The sequence below is a fragment of the Halichoerus grypus genome, chromosome 4 (genome assembly GCF_964656455.1).
Source record: "Halichoerus grypus chromosome 4, mHalGry1.hap1.1, whole genome shotgun sequence".
NCBI lineage: Eukaryota > Metazoa > Chordata > Mammalia > Carnivora > Phocidae > Halichoerus > Halichoerus grypus.
Window position 1 is genome coordinate 29,506,085 of NC_135715.1, and position 25,073 is coordinate 29,531,157.

General features: G+C 41.9%; 1 protein-coding gene across 3 annotated transcripts in view; it reads right to left on the reverse strand.

Annotated features, from left to right (window-relative positions):
* SLAIN1 (SLAIN motif family member 1) overlaps nt 1–25,073 on the reverse strand; it is a 59,490-nt gene that overhangs the window by 3,661 nt on the left and 30,756 nt on the right. For 2 of the 3 annotated variants that reach the window (XM_036066934.2, XM_036066935.2), the window contains 3 exons: nt 12,805–12,954; nt 10,362–10,703; nt 3,924–4,079 (listed from right to left, as the gene is read on the reverse strand). In XM_036066934.2, coding sequence (XP_035922827.1) covers nt 3,924–4,079; nt 10,362–10,703; nt 12,805–12,954 — 648 coding nt within the window. Of the gene's footprint in view, nt 1–3,923; nt 4,080–10,361; nt 10,704–12,804; nt 12,955–14,099; nt 14,250–25,073 lie in introns of all 3 variants that reach the window. The other variant, XM_078070218.1, reaches the window with a different exon arrangement.

Consider the following 25,073-nt stretch of genomic DNA (forward strand, 5'->3'; position numbering starts at 1 on the left):
CTGACACCTGGTAACCACTCAACCAGTGCTATTATTACCTTGAGAACAGCAAGATCTGTAAGACGAAGGGAGCTCTCTGGGTAAGAACTCTTAAAAACTGCATCAATATACTTACACACCCAACATTTTCTAAAACGGTTTAACTGATTTTGAACTTAACCATAATATAGGAAGGGAGAAAGACAAAGAAAAATGTTGTTTTATTTAATGTCTCTTGAATTATTTTCTTAAAAAATTAGTTTTGCTCAAGTGTCAGGTGAAATCCGCGCACAGGGATGCGGACACACACGTACAGCAGTCAACACTCAACGCAAACTAAGGTCTACACAAGATCCTGCTGTAGTTTCGGTCCCACCGAGTTTTTGTGACACTGTAAAACTTCTGTCAGTTGACAAATAATAATCTCTAAGTTCCTTTCCAACCAATTCTACAATTCCTTAATTAGGTAGCTTTCAACCATGAATATTTCGATACATTGGCTCATCAGGTGTTAACAAACGCACCACACAAATGCAAGAAGTTAAAAGGGGAAACCAGGGAAGGAAGGGATATGTAGGGATATACAGGCACTCTGTACTTCTTCATTGCTCAGTAAGCCTAAAACTGCTCAGAAAAAAGTCTAAATTTAAAAATTCAATGTGAATTTGGCTCAATTTCTTTTGAAAAACATAATACATATAAAGTATATAAATCTTAAGTCTAGCACTCAATTTTCAAAGTGAACACACTGTGGAACCACCAGTCACACCAAGATATAGAGCATTACCTGCACCCCAGAAGGCTCTCATCCCCCTTCCCACTCACTGTTCCCATAATGGTAACAGTTATTCTCACTTTATCACCACAGATTGGTTATTCCTACTCTGAACTTCATATAAATGTAATTATACAGTACGTTCTCGGGCTTCTTTCGCTCAACATCGTGTGTTTGAGATTCAACCATGTTGTTTGCACTGCTATGTAGTATTTGGTTGTATGAATGTCACAATCTGCTTGCCCGATGATGAAAGGCTGGGTTATTTCCAGTTTGGGGTTTTGTGAACATTCTTGAATATATTTCAGTGTTCACATGCACTCATTATGTAAGGTATATTCCAAATTCTATAACCATCAGTATAAATGAAGTCAGCAAAGTCACTGGATGCAATATCAAAATACAAAAATCAACTATTTCTAAATATCAGCAAAGCAGAAACTAAAATTTAAAAGAACACTACCTATAAAAACATTTAAAAAATCAGATACTTAGAAATAAATTTAACTGTGATGCAGAAAACTTCCATACAAGAAGCTACAAACACTTTGCTGGGAGACATCGAAGAAGATCTAAATGAAGAGAGGTGCCATGTTAATGAATTAGAAGAATATCATGAAGAGTCCATTCTCCTAAAATTTATCTACAGATTCACTGATGTCCCAATCATTATCATTCGAAATGAAATTACACAAGTTACTCAGGAAAAGCATCCTATGAATTCTCCTATACACAATGTCTATACTCTACTCGAGTATTTTAAAAGAAGTGGAAAAACTGATGAGTTAAACAGACAAAATCCCAATTGTACAAATAAGAAAACAAGAATCAGAAAGAATACATAACTTATCCAAGAACTTATGATTAAGACCCAAACTCAGATTTTTTTTTTTTTAACTGCAAATCCAGTGGTTTTCCTTCTGTATCACACTGCTTTTCAATGTTATCTTACCTTTGTGTTTCCCAGGAAGTGAAATGGCCCAGAACTAGGGATCGTCAGGATATAAACTTAGATTGTATAGAAAATAATCGCTTGGAATGCTTTCGAATAAAAGTAAATGAGAAGAGAATCCTTAGATTTGAAAGAAGCGTATGATTGACCTTCTCTTACACAGCAGTGCTCTGAACGGTTTTTCTTCTCTCATTATCTTGTTATACTGCTTGACTTTCAAACATTTTCTTTTTACATTGATGAATGGGCATTCTCCTATAAAGAAAAATTTCCCCTTCTCCGTTTATGTATTTTGTCTATTAAATGTGGAACTGTAATTATTTATTTTGCTCTACTGGTTAGAATCCTTTTGAATTAATTTTTTTCCCTGGCTTCAGTGGTCACAGATTTGGTCACTGGGCACTTCTGACATATCCCCATCAGTCTTTGAGCACTTCCATCAAAACCGGCCACTCTCTGTTGTGGACATTCTATTTTGGGCTCCATACATTGTTCTGGCACTCAAATCATGCTATTAACCCAAATGGAGTCAGAGTTAACAAAAAGTCCTCATCATTACCACATGTGCTACTGTCAAAACTATACTTTCCCGTTCTACACGAATACTATTGACTCTTGCACTCAACTAGAGAACTGTGTACTTACGACAAATGTCACCATGATCTATCTGGCCGGTTTCCCCAGCTGCCTCCTGTGAAATAGGAGCTCTCCCTTTCCCACCATTAGCAAATTCCATAAGTTGTCTTCTGTGTCTTTACACAAGTCGTTAATTCCAGTATTAACAGATCAAGGCCTAAGATGTGGCCCTGTGGCATTCATTTACTCATGCAAACTCATTATACCAGGCAGGGTGCCAGGTGCGGGGCGCAGAAAATCAGCTAAGCTAGGGCCCAAGCCCAGAGGGATGTGATGAGCTAGTATGGAAGAGAAATATAAAGACTGTGAAATATGACACATTGGGGGGAAAAAAAAGGTAAGCACCGAAAATTGAATCCATCCCAGATCTGCTTCAGGGGTTTATGGGGAAGTCTATTAGGGTCATCAATGGAGCCTTTTCAAAGGGTGTGTGGTGTTTGGGCTGTAGGATAAAGGTAAAGAGCAACAAACTGCACATAGAAAGGGAAAAAATGGCACACAGGAGTCAGAATATGTTTGTAGTTAAAAGACAAACTCTGAGGTCATCAGAACAGTTTTCTAGCTCTATTCCTTTACCTGCATGGCCCTGTGCAAACTGTTACTTTATCTGTTTACTCATCTGCAAAATGGGAACAAGGACAGAAACCACCTCATAGGGTTGTTGGCAGAACTGAGCCAGAAATTAGATATAAACCAGTTAGCACAGTTCCTCGTGCTCAGTAAATGTTGCCATTTTGAAATGAAAAACCGTCACGTGTGGGGTAAATGCCACTTGAGCCCCAAAACTGGAATCCGAGGGAAAAGGGCTTCAAACCACTCTGGGTGCAGACTTAGACATCTGGTTGATGACTGCTGGCCAGCCCACTCTGAACACACATCGGGCCTCCTACGTTTGGGCCACATCATTACTGGGACTCTGACCCTCAGTCCGCCTCCCAGGGGTCGTTCTCAGACTTAACCCCAACTACCCACATAAACAGCATGAGTCGGAATGGGACGGGGACAACTGGAACCACCACATCCCCACACAAAATAAAAACACATGAACACGAGATTTCACGCTCACCGCATTGCTCACTGCTGGGTAAAACGTACGGAGAATGAACGACAGACTGTGTGGTAAGCTGAAAAGGGGGCAGATAAATACTACTCCACACACTAAAACAGAACTTCCTTTTGGGAGGAACAAACCTCTGGACTGGTAAAAACAAGACCAAAGTGACAGCGAGACTGAATATGCATTCTTCAGAGTAAAGGCATTGAGCAGATATAGCTAGAAAGGGGCAGATCTGCGAGGAAAACACAGGTAAGTTTTGTTTATATGATGAGTGAACACATTAATCACCATGTAGTACTTCTGCTATCCTTGGATAGAGAAGATTAAATATAATTTACTAATTATTAATTCATTAACATATGCACTGATGAATACTAAACTGTACTGGTGAAGTTAAAAAAAAAAAAGTCATGAGAAAAGTCTCCTGCTATGTCCTCAAAAGAAAAAAAAATGGAATAAGATATTTTTCTAATTGTGTTACAACTAAAACTTACTTAAAAAAAATTACAAATTGTCATACTTACTGCAAGACTGTATTCTTGAAATCCCATTTCCAGCTCCATGCAAGCTCGAGTCAAAACTCTGACTATTTCTCACGGTGACTGGTGAGCCAGCATTGCTAGGGACAGCAGTCGTACTTGGCATCCGAGCTAGATTAGGCATACTTCTCCGGAGCTTGTCTAGAAGAGAAAAGAATTCTAGTTAAAAATCATAAGGCTTATGCCAACTAAATTACCAGCTTTCAAAAGTAAACATAAATGATAGTAAGCTCAATAACAGATAAAAATCATCATATGTGTTATGAACGGTAACAAGCTACCACAGAATTAACCTTCTGTATGGAGAACACACTATCTCCAGAAAGGTTCTACCAAATAAACTGTTTTTTTTTTTTTTTTTAAAGTGTTCTATAAAAAGAAGTAGGGATTAGCTAATCAATTAGCTATTTGTTTCTATACAGTAAGTGGATAAAATTGTATCAAAGTGAGGTTAGAGAATCATCTGACAGCCACTTAGTTAGAAATTGTTATGTATTAATTAACAAAAAAACCTAGAAGAGTCAAATCCGACACTTACTTTGTATCTTTTGCTAGCATATCAAAATGGAAAGAATGATTAAAATTCTACCTTGATGTGTTCTGAGATACCCACTCATCACATCACTATGACCCCATTAAGTTCTGGAAAGTTTTAACTAGGAGCATGCCCCTAAACTTCTGGATACCTGAAAAAGAGACAGCTTCTGTGTCACTCTCCTTGCTGAGTCCGTGTTCTGCCACAAAGGGGCAGCAGAGAGCCGTCCACAGACCTCAGTGCAGCACTGTGAATTCAATGCAGGGTGGGCGGGGGGTGGTGGCTCCAAACTAAAGTACGTGTAACAGGTCACTCACTCAAGTTCACAAAACAAAGGATCTATTTGGATGCTAAGCAAAAACTCCGTGCTCAAGTAGAAAACTGGATTCATGCCCTCCTCCCCTTTACACACAGCTCCTTCTACACTTACTCAGACCTGCAGGTTACACCTTGACCAGCAAGCAAGTCCTCTAATCCAGAAACCGGGGCCATCTCCTCAGATTCACCTCCCTTCTATACCCTCAGCCCCAAGTCCTGTCAGTTCTGCCTAAGAGTTAATGACTCTTCCACTTCATCTGGTTCGGACCACGTTATCACCCACATTTTCACGATATCCGCTTACTTGGGTCTCCATGCACCCTGTCTTGCTCTTCTGACCCATCTTCCACACAGCCTGCTCCACTCTTCCTCGAGCACAAGCGCACACCCAGTCACCCGCTTAAAACCTTCCAATTACTCTCCCACCTTCATCTGAAAGCCCCTGGGCATGGCCCACCAAGGTATCAGCTCCTGTCCTTCTTCCCCAGCCTTATCTCCTGCTACTGCCACCCCTCAGTCTACTCGCCTACCACAGCAGATGAGCCAAGTTCCCAAATGCTCCACATTCTCCTGCACCTGTGACATGCTGGTCCCCTCCCCCCCCCTTGGCCACGCTTCCCCACTTTGTGGAGTGAACGAATGAACGGGGACACGAGAATTCACTGTGCACACGGCTCCATGCCAGGCACCCTAGGAAATTGGGGGACACCACAGTGTACTATAGATATACTCCCTGACTCTGAGTTTTATCGTCTAGGCCATGGTTTTGCAATCTTTTTCCATTATCGAGCCTAAGAAGAAAACCTAAAATAAATTTAACGTTAAATCTTGTTTCTCCCAGATGGAACAAATTAAATATTGAAAACAGCATTCTGAAACTCGGAAACATTTTGAACTTCGGAGGACCATAAACCACTGTAATATCTCATGCTTTTCACTCACGCCTCACTCACTAAGATAGTTTCAGTTTTATTGGTATATGCCCTGAAGCACTAAGAGACACATATCAGGACACACAAGTTTGTGGTCACTTTCAAGTACAAATGATGTACTTGAACACTAATCCAAACTGTGTCCAAGGGCAAACCAGACTCCTCTCTTCTTTTCCCCCCTCTTTGCACTGCTCATTCCACATGACTTACAGCCGGCTGTATAGGACCAGGGCTGTAGCCCTGCCCAGCAATTTCTGTCTCCTTGGGGTAGTCTAGGGGAAAGAAAATTAAACACGTATAGCAAGTATACTTACATAAGAAGCATAAGAAAGCGTAACAAGAAATTGTAAAGAGCACTAGGAGACCAAAAAGAATCCTAATCGACCTAGCTAACTTCTTCTATATAGCTCCAAGATGAGATACCTACCACCCCCACACCAGGTCCTCACTCCCTGTGCGTACTTCTAGAGAAATTATGCTCAGAGACTGCCAGGGACTGTTAGATTTCTTGACCACTTTCCTCATTATCTCCTTGGGGCCTGTTTTTAACAACCACAGGTCTCATATTCCCAAATTTTTGTTAAAATTCCTAACTCCATGGGCGCCTGGGTGGATCGGTCGGTTAAGCATCTGCCTTTGGCTCAGGTCATGATCCTGGAGTCCTGGGATCGAGCCCCACATCGGGCTCCCTGCTCAGCGGGGAGTCTGCTTCTCCCTCTGCTTCTCCCCCTGCGTGTGCGTTCTCTCTCTCTCTGTTTCTCTCCACCTCCCCCGCCCCGTCAAATAAATAAAGCTTAAAAAAAAAAAAAGTTCCTAATACATTCCGCAAATGTTATTTAGGTGTATGCTGGGAGAGGGTGTGGGGTAGGAGAAATGAGAGAGAATAAATCTTAGAGTCGACATCTAGATCTTCTGAATCACAATAACTGGCATAAAAAGTGAGCTGCTATCAGTGCAAGACTAAATTACTTTGACTATATATATTTAGGCTGAAGGGTGGCACAGGGAAAGAATTATATGCTATTGAGAATATGAATTGTGTTTCTGTACCTCTAAGTTTCCAAACTATTTACCATAAAAGTTTTCATGTATCTAGTTGAAAAGTAGTATCATAAACATCTGTATGTTTTCCACCTAGATATACTAGTTGTTTTCATTCTGCCATAATTAATTCACCTCCATACATATACACTTGTTTGCTGTTGTTTTTTGTTTTTGTTTTTGTTTTTTTAAAGATTTTTATTTATTTTTTATTGGTGAGAGAGAGAGAGAGAGCACAAGCAGGGGGAGCAGCAGGGGGACAGGGAGAAGCAGGCTACCTGCTGAGCAAGGAGCCCGATGCAGGACTCGATCCCAGGACCCTGGGATCATGACCTGAGCCGAAGGCAGACGCTGAACCGACTGAGCCACCCAGGCGCCCTTGTTTGCTGTTGTTAAGCCACATAAAAGCTGCAGACATCTTGACACATGAACCCTAATTGCCCTCTCCCTCAATTTTAATATGATGCCATGACTTCCATTAAGCCCACGGAATACATTTTCTTCCTGATAGTTTGAGCTTTAATAAATTAGTCAGTATGACATTCCTTAGCTGCCACTGTTTCCCTTTAAATTTTAAATCTGAAAATTCTATCGAATCACAATACTGTCATGACATGTAAACAAATTAACAAGTTTTTAATAATCCATACACAAAATTTTCCACACATCAAGAATGTCTTTCATAAGCTTTTCCCCCTAAACCACAATCAATCAAGGTTCACACCTTAGTTGTGGTGGATAGGTTTCTAGTCTGTTCATCTAGATGCATCTGCCTTTCAAAACCAATCTTTATTCCTGTGAGCATCAAGTCAGTTTCACAAAGTTTTAAATCTGAAATATGCTCTTAAAAATAAAGGCTTCCAAGTGTAAACATTTAGAACGACTCCTCCGGGAGCTAAGCTGTGATCTCCAAGCTGCGTCAGGGATCATCTGGAAATGAGGTACACTTTCCTGTCAAACAATTTGGAACATATTAATGACCATATATACTTTAATATTCAAGGAATCAAAAATAACACTCTATCTTCCCAAAAAACCAGTAATTTATCCTCAAGTACTGAGACGCAGCAGGGAAACTGGAGGAATAGACCAAGGAAAGAATTCAAGTGAGTTTTCTCATATTAAAGTAGCAGCAAGACTTACCACTCTAGGACACACAGACTAAAGAATCTTTGGCAATAAAGGAGATACTCGGTTACCCACCAATCCGATCCGGCCTTCCACAATCAATACAGGGTACAAGGAAGGGCCTTGGGCTAACAGTGCTTACATCATGCCACCGACAATCCCTGCCCAATCAACTCCCTTGACATTGAGTAAAGATCCTACAAGATTTAGTCATTTTTCACATCTGGCAAATTATTCCAAATACGCTCCTTTTAATTCTATATCCCCTATAAATCGTCCCATAACTTTTAAGAGCCCTCTCTTCTGAATCTAGGCAGTGTAGGAGCTATGGAAGCAATAAACATAAATATGCATTTCTGGTTTCTTTTTAATTATTTTTAAATGAATCAATGATTTAACAATTCTTCTCTCCTATCTGTATTATTTTGGTAATTTAGAAAGATATTTGATAGTTTCAAAGTTACCATTCTTATTTCACAATTTTGTCCAAATGATATTCCGTGGTAACAAATGGAGGCTCAGCTATCGGAGCCGTATCTATACACTGGGGGTGGGGGGGTGGGCAGAGGGAGGGAGAGAATCCCAAGCGGGCTCCACAGCCAGCACAGAGTGCAGCGCGGGGCTCCGTCGCACGACCCTGAGATCATGACCCGAGGCGAAATCAAAAGCTGGACGCTTAATCGACTGAGCCACCCAGGTGCCCCAGTGAGTCCTATTTTTTAAAAAAAGGCATGTGGGAAGGGAGAGTGACAACCTTTATTCCCTTTCTTCGGTACTTTTACTCTAGGCAAAATAATGGTCATTGTTTCATTTCTTCCTTAGGTTGGGAGAATACGCACCAGATGGTGTGATGTGAAATTATACCTAAGTTTTCCAAGAAAAAGGTATTATTTGGCCACATTTTATAGTCAAAGAAATCGAAGTTTACAGACCCGAGAAACCTGTAAAAGGTGTAAGTGGGAGGACGGGACTGGACTCCAGACCTGTGCTCTCACCGCTAAGTTAAGTGGCACCGGTCCAATCCGGACGACTGCCGTTGTAGTCCGTTGTCCTTTGTATGTGGAGACCAGAGCTTTTAGGAAAAATAAAACCACTACAGTCGGGACACGAAGCTGTGATAGGTCTCTGCTTTCCTAATAGGAACCATCATAGCACAGCTCCCAGGAAACCTAATCCTTTTCATCGTGGTGTTTCGTGTAAGGTGAAACCACTTTTCTAAGGTAAGACAATGACCTGCTGACAGCACTGCTCAAGATGCCGAGCTGCCACCTGCTGGGCACCTGCTGGGCAGCGGGGCCAGGGCGTCCGGAGACACCTGACAACCTTTACAGCAACAATTCTACGGGCCCTTTTCCGCAAGTTTAAAACGAGGCTGACTTTCATTAAGCACATGGAATACACTGCTTTTCTGATATGATGAGCTTTAATAAGCGGAGTTACTATGACATTCCTTGGCTGCCACTTTTTTCTTTCAAATCTGAAATCTCAAGGTCCTAAAAGGGAAATTATGACTAAAATGTTCAATATTTTCAAATGATCTCTCAGTCAGCATGAAAGATACAAGTACAGAAGAAGAAAAGATGAAAACTAAAAACATGGTGACAGGTGATCACAAATACAATCTGTATTTGGCCTCGCAGTACTTTTACGTGAGCTGCTTAATCACTCCTGGGCCCAGAAATGGTGCTATATGATAATGAGACACTGTAATTATAAATCTTGTTTTTTCCTCCGTATTATATGGGATTTGTGTGTGAAAAGTCTGGCTGGTCATTAGTATAAAAGCATACCAGGCTTAGGAGGGTACATGATTGTTCTCCCTACAGTGTGTTGGAGGTCAAGGACTGTAAGTCCTGGAGTGGGGAAGAAAGACAGATGGCAAAGAGGGAGAAAGGAAAAAATATAAGAGATGACACGTTCTCTGACCCTCCGTGTTGACGTTGGGGCAGATCAACTTCCCGTTATCAAGCCAAGTATCAGCCTCCTTATCCCTCCTGCTACACAGACCTTTCTTCTAGATGTCACAAGGAAAGACATCCAAACGTGCCCTGAATCTGGATGGGCATGTTCCCCCTGCATCACTCCGTGCCAGGAACGGCCGGGAGAGACTGGGGTGAGGCACAGGTAAGGAGCCACAGCTCACGGGGCTCCCCGGTGAATGCCACAGCACCACCGGACGTCCTGCCCTGACCGAGCCGCCGCACACAGACACCCCCCACGCATGGCCCGTTCGGTGTTGGCTACTTCATGGTGGTGTTTTCTGAAGCCGTAGGTCTGTAAATCTGGGACATATCATCAGACGCTGGGCAATTTTAGATTTAAACTTAGACCAAACTGATCAGGTCTTGAAGACATACTTCATAAATCTGGGAAACATTTACTAATTATTTACACTGACCTTAAAACCATTTCTTAATCACACATGAAAGATCAAAGCACATTAAACACCGAAGGGCACACATAACCTACCTCCATTGGTCCGATTTGGTTGCTGATCTGGAGTTTGGGCTTGAGGTGAGTAATACTGTTGCTGCTGGTAATTACTTGAAGGAAAATACTGGGAACTGGGGCTCCTCCTACACTCCCGAATGCTGGAGAAAGTCTGTGAGTGGGGAATGCCTCTTTGGAAAGGCGAACATCTTGGAAGACGAGGCTGAGGTGGTGGCAAATGATCAAATTCTTCCTCGTCCTCCAGACTGAAGCGATCATATTCTTGATCACTACACGTCCCTTTTTTTCCTGAATTCAGTGACACACTGGAGCTATGTCTGGACACAGATGCTGAGGTGGAAGCGTAATCTTGCCTGAGACCTAGGACAATAAGGAACAGTATTGCCTCAGGAGATGTTTCAGTCTAGCAAAAAATCAAGTTGCAATTAAGTATCGGAAGAAAACATGCTCTAGACAAATAGTTCAAATGAAGACCCCTTATCCTGTTCATAGTTTATTAAGTCCCAAGAAAACAGATACATTTACCCAACAAACAGGTGTCTAATACTAGGCTGTTCTGTTCTGCAAAAAGACTGCCCTGATTCCAGAGAAGACTAAATATACTGCCACAGTTCATCGGTCAGTGTCTGTCAATACCCCCAAATGATCCCTTCTAAAATCTGGCGAGATACCTAGGAGAAGCTACCCATTATCATTATGAATAGTATGTTATGGGTTAGACAGTTAACACAATCAAATCTCCTCCCAGGGAGGAACTCCTTCTGTCCCTCACCCCCAGCTTTCAAAGTCAAAGCAAACAAAGTTCAAAACCTGGGGTACAAAATATTCTCTTACAAGGTCACCTCTCTGTTCTATTTGTTACTAGTATTATCTTTTTCAAAGCATCCTGACACTTCAATACTTAAATGGTTTTGGGTCATCCCAATGACAACCATCTAAAAATAGACTGGAAGTTTCTAGTTATTCACGTCATTGCCAATACCACAATTTTTTTTAAAGAAGGAAAGGACATTAATCGTTTAGCCATATGTTTTCAGAACAACTCGCTGTTATTTTACTACTACTGAATAATAACATAAAACCATCACTTTGCCCCTCAGAATGTTATCTTATTAAACTCTCCGTAAGCATGACAGTGTTTCTCATAATAGCCCTGACTAATTCTGAAAGCAGGAAATGGTCATGCTTCAATGAAAGGATAGTTGGCTGTTTCTACCTTACGCTGACCTGAAAAGGTAATTCCAGAACAAGCCTAACCCCATCCAGTGCTCGGCAGCTCACTGTGCGTTTTGATGCCCTTATAATACCCTTGCAGTAGTTCATTCCTAGATGACTGGTTAACTTTACTGCAGAACCAGTGATAAGCTGTCCCAGTTCAATTATCTTCTCTTCTACCATTATTTATCCTGAGAAGTTTATCAATGCATTTTAACTGAGCCTATATTAAGGTAACTATAGACTTACATGCAGTTCAAAGAACTAATACAGAGGTTGCTTGTGCACTCTGCCCAGTTTCCCCCAATGGTAGCATTTTGCAAAATTACAGAATAATATGACAACTGGGATATTGTGATATAAACCCACCTTGTTTAGACATTCCCAGTTTTACTCAGGTACATGTAAGCATTAAGTTCTATACATTTTAGGATCTGTAGGATCAAATGTAGGATCAAATATCTACCACCAGTGTCAAAATACTGAACAACTCCAAAAACTCACAAAACAACAAAAATCCCTCGTGCTGCCCTTTCATCACATCAACCTCCCTCCCGAGATCCCACATCCTATCTCTAACCCCCATCCCCCACTCATCTGTCCTCCCATTTCTAAAATTTTCTCATTCTCAAATGTTACATAAACGGAATTACGGCAGTATGAAATCATCTTTTCTCACTCGGCATCATTCCTGGGAGAGTCATCCCAGACGCCACCCGCATCCACAGTCCCCTCCTCCTTACTGCTGAGTGGTGGTACTCCAGGGTACGTGGCGCCCCAGCCTCACGAACCATGCACCGCCTGAAGGGCATCTGAGTTCCTGCCAGTTCGGGGCTATTACGAATAAAGCACCACAAACATGTACAGCTATTTGTGTGAACACAAATTTCCACTATTCTGGGAAAAGTGCCCAAGATTGCAACTTGCTGGGGCCTATGGAAATCGCATGGTTAGTTTTTAAGAAACGGACAAACGGTTTCCACAGTAGCTATACCACAATGTCTTCATATTAATGTATTCTGATCACTGTCTTTATATATAATGTATTTTGTATGTTCTAACACCTTCCGATGCCCACAAGAGCCTCAGAAGCACTAACTGGCCCACCTACAAGCTAGGGGAGTATGAGAAAAAGCATCTAATGTTTACCCATTACCTGGGGAGAAATGCCCGAGCCTCCCTACCTCCTTACATTCCAAGCAGAAGCCTCTAGTTTAAGAAGTTTTCTACTTTAAAAAGAACATACTTTCTTCTTGGAGACGAGCCATGATCTGAACATCAGTGAGATCCTGTAACTTATATCCCATGGAGATAGAATCATCTTCCAATTCCGAAGTGCTCAGCTCACTGTCTACAGAGGACTGGGGACTGAGAGGGGAGCCCCTGGAGGTGTAGCCTAAAACACAAAGGAAATGCGTTCATTATTCAGCCTGAAGAACTGTTACCCGCATCATGCCCAACAATTCCTGTATCAAGTCAATAATTTTCCCTAGTTCCAGGTCACCCAGAAGTGACCAACACGTCACCATTTACCAGCGAGACAATATGCATATCTTTCACATGTTCGTAATTCACATATGCAAAACCATTTGTTTTTTCAAATTCAATTTTCACAATTTAAAAAAAATCACTCTGTACTACACACCAAAAAAAAATTGTTAAGAGGGTAGACGGAGTTTTTACCACATTAAAAAAAGAAACTATATATATATATATATATATATATATATATATCTCACCAGTGGTGAAATCTGCATCCCATTAGATAAATACATATCTAAAGGCATTATATAAGAATACATATCCATGTTCACTTTCAATTAATAATCAGATATGCTTGTCTCTGGTAGTAATTGATTATTAAATTATAATCTGGTCCATTTTTCGAACAGGTACAAGAACATCACACAGAAAAGGCATGCATATATACACAGAAGCATATCCAAAACCTTAATAAAGGACAGAGCACAGTAGTCACAGGAGGCCCGTAGTCACCCACGAAAGTAAAAAAAAGCAATGGCTTGGGTAAGAGAACGAAGGAAGAAAGGACCCAAAGGGAGAACAGCTGTAGGAATGGAATCACACCAACGCTGACACAAATAAGGAAAGGAAGAGAACTTCATCTCACAAAAAGGTACTGTGGCTATTTCTTCTGTGTAGCCCTGGCTTTAAAAACAAAAAGCTATCAGAAAAATAAAACTTAAAAAACCAAAGACACAAAAGGTTTATCTTCCTGAATCATAATGAAAATACCTGAACTGAGTTCGACATTTAATGCTGAAAGCACATTAGGGTCTGGAAAGGTCACCAGACACGCAGGTCTTCGCTAACCAGGGAAAACCTGCCGACGACACACAGGGACAGCATGCTGCCGGCCGGTGCTCGAGCACAAATTAAGGCCGGCCTCCTCTCTGCACCCAGAGTCAGTGTGCAGCACACTCTCTCCATTGCAGGATCACCCTCAACTTTTCCAGGGAAAGAGGGTACTTAAGCTGTTCTTACTGACAACGCAAGCAGCTAGTCAAGAAGTTGAAAGATTACCTGTTCTCTCAGGTGTTAGTATTGCTTTATTTGAGGTTTTAGAGAAGCTGGGAGTATTAATGCCATTGCTATATGGGCTGAGTCTTGCAACAGGACTGTAAGGAAAAGCCAGTGAGACATTTGAAGAGAAGAGACTCCGCCATCGGCTCACTGTCACAGAAGCAGAAAATAAACAACAGCAGTTAGCTACCCGGGAGCTGACTGGTCAGAGGGAGAAAGGGCAGAGGTTAAAAAAAAAACGAAAAGACAAAGCAACGTTTCATAAAGATATCTTAAATGACTTCCATTTATCTAAGGTGGAAACATGTAAAAACAGGCCATTTGTGAATTCCTGTTGATACCTCCATTTAAGAATTAGTAATCAGCTTGATTAAAGCCAATATGCCTGGGTAATAAGGAAACCTTGTTTTGGGTTTCTACATTGGAAATGTTTTCCTACTCTGTATTTCTGCACAAGGACTTAAGTGTTTTGTAGTAATATAAAAGGTGAGTGTCCAAAAAAACCTCAAAATTAAAAACTGTGGGGAATGTTAGTATTAACTATACACAGTCCTGTATTTTTTCTTCCTAAGATTAATTTTCAACCCATTTTGTATCAGAAAATGTTGGTGCTCTTGGCTTACAGGACAAACTTAACGGGACGACTGCCTTTCTGAATGGCCGCCCTGAGTCCAAAACAAGCCTTATGGAAAAATAATAACAAAACCACAGGAGAAGGTTACAAAATTAAATGACAGCTATTTGTGATGGCAGGCATAGAGATTAACTGGTGATTTGCTGGGTATTTTTTTAATAAAAAATATCTTCCAAATTTTCTGTATGGAACATGTATTACTTGCGTAACATTTAAAGGTAGGATGACACATACTATTACTTTAATCCTTTAAAATAAGGAACAAAAAGGAGTATTACCTACAATGGGCAAATGATCTAATTCTTACATTTCACCTGGCCTAATTAATGTATTTCCCTCCTCCCAAATTGCCAACCCCTGCTGCTATTTCTAAGTTCTTGAGATCATGAAAAAGACCTCAAACTGTAAAAACTTAAGTCACACCAAATACCACGTACTCTCCCTTCAAGGGATGCAAATTACTGTGCTAGGAAAATCCATTTTTCTGAAAAGCAATCATTTGGACATGTACTAATAATAAGCAGGACAGGAGGGAACACCTAAGAAATACAGATGAGGTTAAACCTCACTTAAAGCAATAACTGGGTATTTGCTGGAAATGTGACAAAACCTGGAGGAGCAAGTATACAAAGGGCCACTGTGACATGCATGGCCCAGACCACTTTTAATGAGCACTGCTAAGGCGCAGTCAGTCGGACAACTAAAAAGTGTTTAAAAATGGGCAGTGGGGTGAAGAGAGAGACACCATGGGATGTGGGGGGGGTCAAGAAAATAATTGGCTCCAAAACTGGGATTCTTAACATCCTTGCAAATATCACCAAGGTTATTTAAAAGAGCAAAACGTTTCCTCTTATTTCAAGCAAGAGTTCTTGAGATAAGTACCATCCCATTCCAAAAAAAAAAAATTAAAAAAAAAACAAACCTTTTCCTTCTGTAGGTGAAAGAGCTAGGCAAAGAAACTGCATTCGCAATGACCCCTCTTTCGGAACTCGCAAGTGTCCGCAAGGGGCCACTGCGGCAGCGAAGCTTGGTTCCTAACTCACACCAGTCACCTCACTTACCCAGTATGTAACTACGTGTGGTTAAGCAGCTCTTCTCAAGCTGAACCAGAGCGGAGACCCGTGGAGCTGGCATTCCCAGTCCCGGAACTTCTAGATATGTAAACCTGATCCCCAAATACACTGAAAGATTGGGGTTAATGTGAGAGGTAGCCGCTTTCACACCTTCAAACTCTAGGACTCAAAGTTTCTCATTAAAATTCTATATTAAAAAAAAAGATCAATAGCCCTTTGTGACGGCTGACTTGCTAAACAGATGATGTTTGATCACTTGCCAGGCAAATTACAGTAACTGCGTGTTCTCACCCACAGATGCAGGCGACAACGCATCCCAAGTAAACAGCATTCATCTCTCGGCACAGTAACTACTGTGACCCAGCCTCCCAGCACAATGGCACAGTGATTGTGGCTATGACAGCAAGATCCCGACTAAGAACACAATTAGCATCTATTGCAAGAAAGAATGCTCTACATTGTCCTTTAGCATGGAGGTTTTTAAGAGGAGGGAGGAGAATTATCATGGGGGCAAGCTAACAAAACAACGTTAGACCAGCGCCCAAGGCTGTGGCGGAGGAGAAGGGAAAAGAGCGGAAGCCATTACATCCTACTTCTTCACTATGTAGCCGAAGGATTATACAAATTGTAACACAAAGCATTTTTATGGGTGTTGTGGCGCTTGAACTCATGACCCCAAGATCAAGAGTCGCATGCTCTACTGAGCAAGCCAGCCAGGTGCCCCCCAGGAAGCATTCTTATAGAGCATAAAACAAAAGAACCTTCTAAAGGGCAATTTTATCTTTTTCAGTCAATTAATTTAATGGACTTTTCATATGAAGATATTAAGTTATTTGAGAGGCTCAGTGATGATTGCAAGGACCCTAAAAACAAAGTAAGACAATGTTGCTAATGGAGAAAATGGATAATAAAGTTCTGAACGGCAGTTACATTTCCCTACCCTCCACTGCAAAGTTCTACCTGTAAGTCAGGCGCTTCTCAAACTTGGAGGTGGCATGGACTCCGTAACTTTTTGTTCTATTCCAAGCCCTCGAAGAGCAGAGCTGGGCCCAAACACCAGGACACACTACAGGTTTTCATTCCCAAATACCTTAAGTTGGACTGCCTCCCAGGACACTCTTTTCCGCATGCTCTCTCATCCTACTGCAACCTCGTGAATCGAGATGCTCGCCACCTCACACCAGATGAACGCCATCTACTCCTCAACCAACCTGTAGTCGCCACCACCGCCCCGGCCAGCCTGCTCTGAACATCACGACCACGGCTGCATCCGCCCGATACTATTTAAACTGTATTACTCTCTTCCACTGAAGTTCCGCAGTGGCTCTTCACGGCACACGGGATCTGGAAGGCGCTCGGCATCATCTCGCCAGGACCCCTCCCCACCGCTGCGCCCTCCTGCCCACCTCCAGCATTTCTGGTTTCCTTGCTAACACACTCGGACAGCAAAACCTTCTACGTTGCCTCCCTTCTCTAACAAGCATTTTTTTTTTTTTTAAGATTTTATTTATTTGACAGAAAGAGACACAGCGAGAGAGGGAACACAAGTAGGGGGAGTGGGAGAGGGAGAAGCAGGCTCCCTGCTCAGCAGGGAGCCCGATGTGGGGCTCGATCCCAGGACCCTGGGATCATGACCTGAGCTGAAGGCAGACGCTTGACAACTGAGCCACCCAGGTGCCCCTAACAAGCATCTTCTATTGAAATAAATTTGATAAAGTACTAAGGTGTGGACTGGTCCTTCATCTTTCTGCCAAAAGAATGTCTAATGGGCAATTATTTTTGGTACACCTTCAAAATTGCCAGACTTAAAAAATAAATTACAAATCTGTGAAGCTATTTTTGTACATCATTAAATATAAATGCCCCCCCAAGAAAAAGTTTAATTTGATAAATGTTCCAGTGATGGTAATATCCAGAAAAATCACAAAGGACAGGAAAGGTTTAAGAAAGAATCTTAATTTCTTCAATTCTCCACACTGAAAATTATTAATCAAAAAGTAACAATGACATTCCTTCCATGCCTTGCCTAGATTCATAGCAAACACAGTAAATATTGAAATTTTTGTGGAATATATAGGTCTCTGCATATAGTCAAAATCAAATTTAAGAAAGAGTATGACTTAATTTGCATAAAAGGAAAAAGAGAAACTGATCTAATGAGAAGCTCAGTGATAATCCTCAAAGATCGGTACTAAGAGTTCAACAGTAAGGCAGTGCTAGAATATGTTCCAGAAACGATCCTTTTCACACTCTCTTCTCCCTAGAGAGAGAGCCTTCAGTACCTAATATACTGCCTGGCACACAGTAAACAGTCAAAGCTCAGTGTGTTCAAAATCTTGGCCGAGTTCACTAATATCTCCTTATTTCAAACCATTCTACCATTCCTACCTTAACACCTAAATGATTCTGCCCAACTTCTTAAACTTATTTACTATAATTCAATATATATAGTATCTTTGAAGACAAAAGTTAGTTTAGTCCTTTCAGCCCAGCTAGACAGAGGATCCATGAAGACATATACCTGTAGGAGCACAATTTCTTAATACTTCCTAATAACTATTAAGTTGTTGAACTTTGTGTGTGTGACTTTTCTGGTGTCCAGCTAAAGGACTTTATATCACTTATGGCTAGGACCTATGATTGGGTCCCTTAGGATGAGCTCATTCCTACAACGCTGCGTGGCACAGTTAAAGTGAAGGGCTGTGCCAAGAACACCAGTTGGCAGTAAACCATGCAAGAAGGCAACAAAGCTTCCTCAAATTCTTGAAATGCTACCATTTCTTACAATCAAAGACACTATTCACAAAACAGCTAAGAGCGTTCCGTGGAATTTCTCTATGTCCTGCTTCCAACGGCCGTAGCATCTGAGTTAGGTGAAGAAGTCAGTCCTGGGGGGCAGCACTCTTACTCCTTCTACTGGCTTCTAACGGTACAGCCGCATTCCTAATCAGGGTCCTGTGGTCTGAATGTTTGTGTCCCCCAAAATTCATGGTGAAATGCTAACCCCCAAAGAGGAAGGTATTATAGGTGGGGCCTCTGGGAGAAGCTTACATCACGAGGATAGAACCCTCATGAATTGGATTAGTGCCTTATAGAAGAGGTTCCAAAGAGCGCCTGAGCCCTTTCCAAACACGAGGGCGCAACAAGAAGTCTGCAACCCGGCATGGGGACCTCCGAGCCCGACCCCGCCGGCACCTGATCGCGGACGTCCAGCCTCCAGAACTGCCAGCCATAAAACTTCTGCCATTTATAAGCCGCCTCCTCTGCGGTATTTTGTTCTAGCGGCCGGAACAGACTAAGATACAGGAGCAAGTTTCTCTAGAAAACAAGCCCTATATCTTCCCTACTTCTATCCTTTTACCCCTTTCTCATCTAAGAGTAAGGCTGCAAAAGGCAAAACTGCAGCTTGTAGAGACCATGGCCCAGGCTACTTCGCCACATCCTCTCTCTCTCTCTCTCATGCAAAGCAAACGACCCAGGGTCATCCCTTCAGGAGGCCAGAATGATCCCGGAAGTGTGAAGAAATCAGTCCAAAGCAGCCCTACATGGTCTACTTCTTCAGTTTTTAATAAGTCTGATGAAAACTCATTAAAAACAAATTTTAGATCTGTTGTATTAAAATTCACAAAACTGCTTTCTAAATAAGTCATAATTTTGTATGTCCTTGCTCATGGCTCCTCTCAGCTACCAAATTTATATTCTCCTTCCTCATTCCCTAACCCAGGATCTTCCTTGAGAAACTGGCCAACTAATATTTAAATCTTCACAGGTAAGATCCTGTGAAGATTTTTTTTGGGCCCCTGCGCCAAAAAAAAAAAAAAAAAAAAAAAAAAAAGTGAGTGCTCCAGAATGATGCAGACACCCAACATTTACAGACCACATCCAGAGTCATTCCTTCATCCAAAATTTACCCACAAATATTAAAAAAACCAAAACCCAAAAACATGAAAGGTCAGTCTCCAGCAGTGATGCAAATATCTTTCAAAGACACACACAGCACATAGTTATTTTCCTGCTCCACAGTCGTTCTGAGAAATCTGGCCCTGATGCTCCCACCTGCTTTTTAAAATTCATTTCTCTATTCATCTGAGCAGGCACCCACCACGGGGCTATAAAGTACCAGATGCTGCAGATACGGAGATGAATACAATTTGATTATCGCTCTCCTCTCCTTCCCACTCCAATTCCTAAAGCCCAGCTAGCGCCGAAGGCAGGCAAGTCGGATATGCATCTGATGTGATAGAGGAAGTGGAATAAAGGCACCATGAAGTACACTCACAAAGTGAAGACGGTGATTCACTTTCCAAGGGAGACCAAAGACTTCACCAGAAGACACTATGTTTAACATGGCTCTTGAAGGTTGAGGAGTTTACCCTGCAGGGTACAATGCCATTCCAGACAGAAATAACTTGGCAGAAGCCATGGAAGCAAGACAAAGCAGTGCACATTCAAGGAATGGCGAATGGCGTTGGGACTGAGGCGTAGGCACGTGGGAGAAGAGCCGGGGCTGGTGGGTCGGGAGCAGCAGGTTCTGCACTGTCATTAGGAGGATGCGCTTTAATATTCAATCGGTGTTCTGACTGAGAATGAGAAAGGCATGGTCAGATACGCGTTTTATGAAGATGACATAAATCGTCATATAGACGATGGACAATGTGGGCAGAGTGATGACCAGAAGACCAGTTAGGATTCACGGAGGAGCTGGTGAGACACCACAAGGTACCGAACTAAAGGATCAGCAGAACACTTGATGAGAACATGTTAACTAAGCCACATCTGAGCTAAAGAGGAGTCACCTGCTGGCCCAATGAATACAGGGAGTGGAGGAAAGGAGGTGGCCAAAGCTAAGGCCATGGTTTCTAAGACATTAACGCCATCCACTGAGACAGGCAACATGAGATAAGCATGCTTAGTGAGAGGAGAAAATGAGCTGCATTTGAGACAGTTATAGGACATGCCTACATGCTGGTGCCCACTAAGGAGTTGAGGGCTCGGGAAAGAAGCTAGAGAGGAAGAATTCGGGGCACGTAAACAAGTAGGTGTTAGATGAAGCCACAGGCATGAATGAAATCACCCAAGGAGAATGTACATAAGGAAGGTGCTTAAGGAACATTTACGAGTGGGTAAAGGGAGACTCAGTGACAGAGACTAAGAGAGGTCACTGAGAGAATTCAGGAGCTCAAGGATCAGTAGAGCCCCAAACCACTAAAGGTAATGAAGGGCTGCAACCTGGAAGCAGCAGTTAATATGGGAATTCCTGCAGAGAGGTCCTACAGGATAATGAGTAAGAAACAGCAACTGGCTGGGTAACTGGGCCACTGATGGGAGCAGGTTCAACAGAGGAGCTAAAGCAGAAATCTGTGTTATGAGGTCAAGCAGATATAAGATGAGGAAGAAGAAATAACTCTTTCTAGAGAGATCTGGCTATAAAAGTAAGAAGAAATAGGGTTGTAGTTTGCAGAGCATGAAACTCAAGGGAGGATAGTTCTAGGATAAGGGAAAAGACGAGCGTATTAATAGAATGAGAACAGAACAGAACCAGAGGAGAAAACAAGAGTCTACAGAAAAGGGGAATGCACTGACATGAAGTCCTGGAGATCAGGAGGCATGGGGCAGAGAGAGAGGGTAGAGGGGACAGCCGTGGGAACAGGGAGGGTTATTTCTTCCTCTGCAACTGGGAGGCAAAGCTAGTGAGAATACAGAGAATGCAATGATGGCCTCCTTTATCTGTAAACTAGAAGGCAATAAATGTGCTCCCAAGGCAGAGGCTTGAACACAGAACCAGTGTAGTAGTAATGGCCTGGGCCCCACTGGGAGAAGCCCAAGTGACTGCCCAGGTGAGTCTAACAATAGGTGAGCCTCAAAAATTATGTGAAGATGTTTAGGCTTAGATACTGACTGCAAGGTCATCTGCCGCCGGGAAATTTTAGAGATCTTTGGTAGGATCTTGGTAAAAGGAGTTAAATGAAGGGCTAGATGGCTATATTCACTGCCAGTGAAATCAGAGATCACAGCAACAGGCTGGCTACCACAAGGGTTGACCAACGTCTTCTGTAAAGGGCCAGACGGTGAGTATTTTAGGCTCTGCTGGCCATAGTCTCGGTTGTAACTACGGACTCTGCCATCAGAGCAATACAGCAGCCCCAGGCCACACACGAATGAATGTGACCATGCTCCAATACAACTTTATTTATACACACTGAGAGGTGAACTGCATAAAAATTATGGGCCATGAATTTTCATGTTTTCCAACTATTTGAAAACGTGAGCAGCATTCTTATCTCACAGGCCATGCAAGAACAGGCTGAAGGCCAGATACGGCCACAGTTTGCCAACCCCCGGGCTAACACACCTACCACTTTTATAACAGTCACTCTGGAGAACACACAGGATTAGAACTGCACTGTAAGGTAAGTCAGGTGTTGCGTTACAGCAATGAAGGCCAACAGGGTACTTCTTTACTGCAATTTTTCACAACATATTAAAGATCAACAGAAGATTATAAGGAGATTGGACTAAGAATCCAGATACCAGAATTCCAGTCTCCATCCTGCCACATGCTAGTTCTCATGTGGAGCAAGTCAGGTCTCCATGTGAAAAGGCACGCTTGTGGGAAGATAATAAGCAGGGCTGTGGCAAGCACAAGACAAAAGTCTGCAGTTTGTGGCATGCATTCACAGACTATAAAGCATTTTTTTTTAAAGAAGCCTACTGAAAAGTTACAGCTAGTTGGAGGAAAACCATGCTCTAAACCCAGAGGGGGAATGTTCTAGAAGTGTAACTAGGAGAAAGGACAGTACAGAAATGTTCTTTCACTCCTCCTAATTCTCAGGCATTTTAACCTGTCTTCTCAAAATGATGCACATGCTTTCTACATTATGCCTTCTTATCTAGACAATTTCACAGACTCGATCTTTCCTCAACTCAGTCGGAGGCAAAGTACTAAACCTTGAACATTCCACAACTTGATCAGGATAGGTCAACAATGCTCACTTATGTATCCAAAGACTCTCTCAGAGGAAACATATGTCCCAAATGCCACATTTTAAGAAATATGGTTTCTTCAAAACCACAGTCTCCTAAGGTCATGTCTCTGACACTTAAATAATGGTGTTCTTTACCACAGAGTCCTGGAAAGTAAGGCCAGAGGAGGAAAGGGGAGATAAACTTTCAATCCTCTGCTTTTATGCCTTCTTTACATAACAGGTGGGCAGGACTCAGTACTAAGCCAAACTACTGGAGGAATTCCATACATGGCCTTTCACTCACACCAGTGACCAAGTGGTCTAAGATCAGGGAAGGGACGGGAGACATCATCTCTTTTAATACCTGCTATTCACTTATGTTGGCAGGAAGTTTTATCCAGACCACAGCACTTTGACCTAAACCCACACACCACTAGGCAAGAAGATTCTGTTTTCATGAACCATCCTCTCAGCTATAAACTCCCCAGGTAATCAGATTATATTTGTCCATACCTGGAGGTTAGAGCCTACAGAAAGGCTTGCACACTGATGTACTCAAATGTTTGTGCTAAACTTAAAGGAATTAAGGAACCTAGGCAAAGATAGTATCTTACTGGTTCACTCTCATAAACTCAGACTGCCCAGACTCGGGCTTTAAGTTCACATTAAGTAAGCACTGCTGACTTGGCCCCAGCTTGAGCAAGCCCCCAGGGGTAGGAACATATGGCCTGCAGCTTATCTGATCCCCTATTTTTACTGGGTAAACTTGATAGCATTAATTTCTCCACCGCTCTCCATGACCCAATGAATATGCACATGGAGCTGGGAAGGCCTACTACTTCTTTGAAACAGGTGTTCTTAGCAATCTCTCCCAGACATACACAAAGTAAAGAAGATTCAACTATTACGCATTTGCCAGTGTATTCACATAAGGAGAGGGGCTACAGAACTAGTAAACATCCCTCCCTAATTGTATTCTTAGTGACTATTTATTCAGGATAAGTTAATTGTAACCATAAGTTTACTTGTTATATGTCAATATACATAGTGTGTTTGTTACATGTTAACACATATTTATGTTCATAAATGTGTTTGTGTTATATGCTAATATACATATTTATGTGTTTAAATATATATTTATATAAACACATAGCCCCAGAACACTGTAATAATATATAAACTTCGGTTGTATTCAAAATGTAAAACTTACAAAAACATGACTTACATACCATCTTTAAGAAACATCTAATAAAAGAGGTCATTTACCCATATAAATAATACCTAGAGCTAATCAAGAAAGTCACTTTCAACATTAGGATTAAGTTTTAAAATATACGAGGTTTAAAAGTAACTAAGGGATTATATACCTGCAATGACTGGCAGATAAATGTTTAATACTTGAATGAGAGTTACAAAGTTTCACCATGAAGGAGTATTATTTAACCACGTTTATTCCATAGGGATCTGACTTTTATAATTATTCTTGATCTTGAATTTAATAAGTCAAACGTTTTCTAGGTAAAGTAAGACTTGCTGGTTCAAGTGTCTAGTTACCATTTAAGCATTAGACTTTTTTCTACTTCTCAGAGCTTAACCCGTCCCAAGACCACACGCTGAATGCTCTTCTCTCTGCTCTTCTCTTTCCGTGGGTCTTCTCTAACCAGGACAATGGTCTAAAAACTGAAAAATGAGGGTTGGAAAGGGGATATTCTCTGGACTGTCAGCCAACTTGTTTCCATTTCATCGCTGGTCAAAACAGAAGAAAAGCTGCCAACTCCAAGCATACATGGACCAAATTCAGGGTTGCCCAAGACTGGAGTGAGCTCGGTCTAAAACTGCACAAATGATCAGACTTCCCATCTCCAATTAACAGGGGACGTTAAAAAAACACATCTGACTTCAGCAGTAATTACACTTCAAAGGCATGTCTAAAAATGCCCTTTTATAGAAGCCATTTTTCCTTTAGACCTGACGACTGTGGCTTTAATCAAACGTAAGGACAGTGAAAATGGCCACAAAACGTGAGAAGTCGGCCTCTGTGAAAGTCCTAATTTAACCCGAAAAGAACAAGGGAAAAGAATGACCTAACCATCTGCCAATGATGCGATGTTGTCATGCAGATTCTAGACAGCTGCATCTAATTTGGACGACAGCCACCGTGCAAGCCATGACAGCCAGCCAGAGTGACTTCCAAGCTCCACATGGCAATAACAAGGTAAGTCAAGGAAGAGGCTACAGTTCAGTTCCAGAAGAAACAGGCTCGATTATCTCATGTCTGAAAACAGTGTGGTTCCTCTTCTGA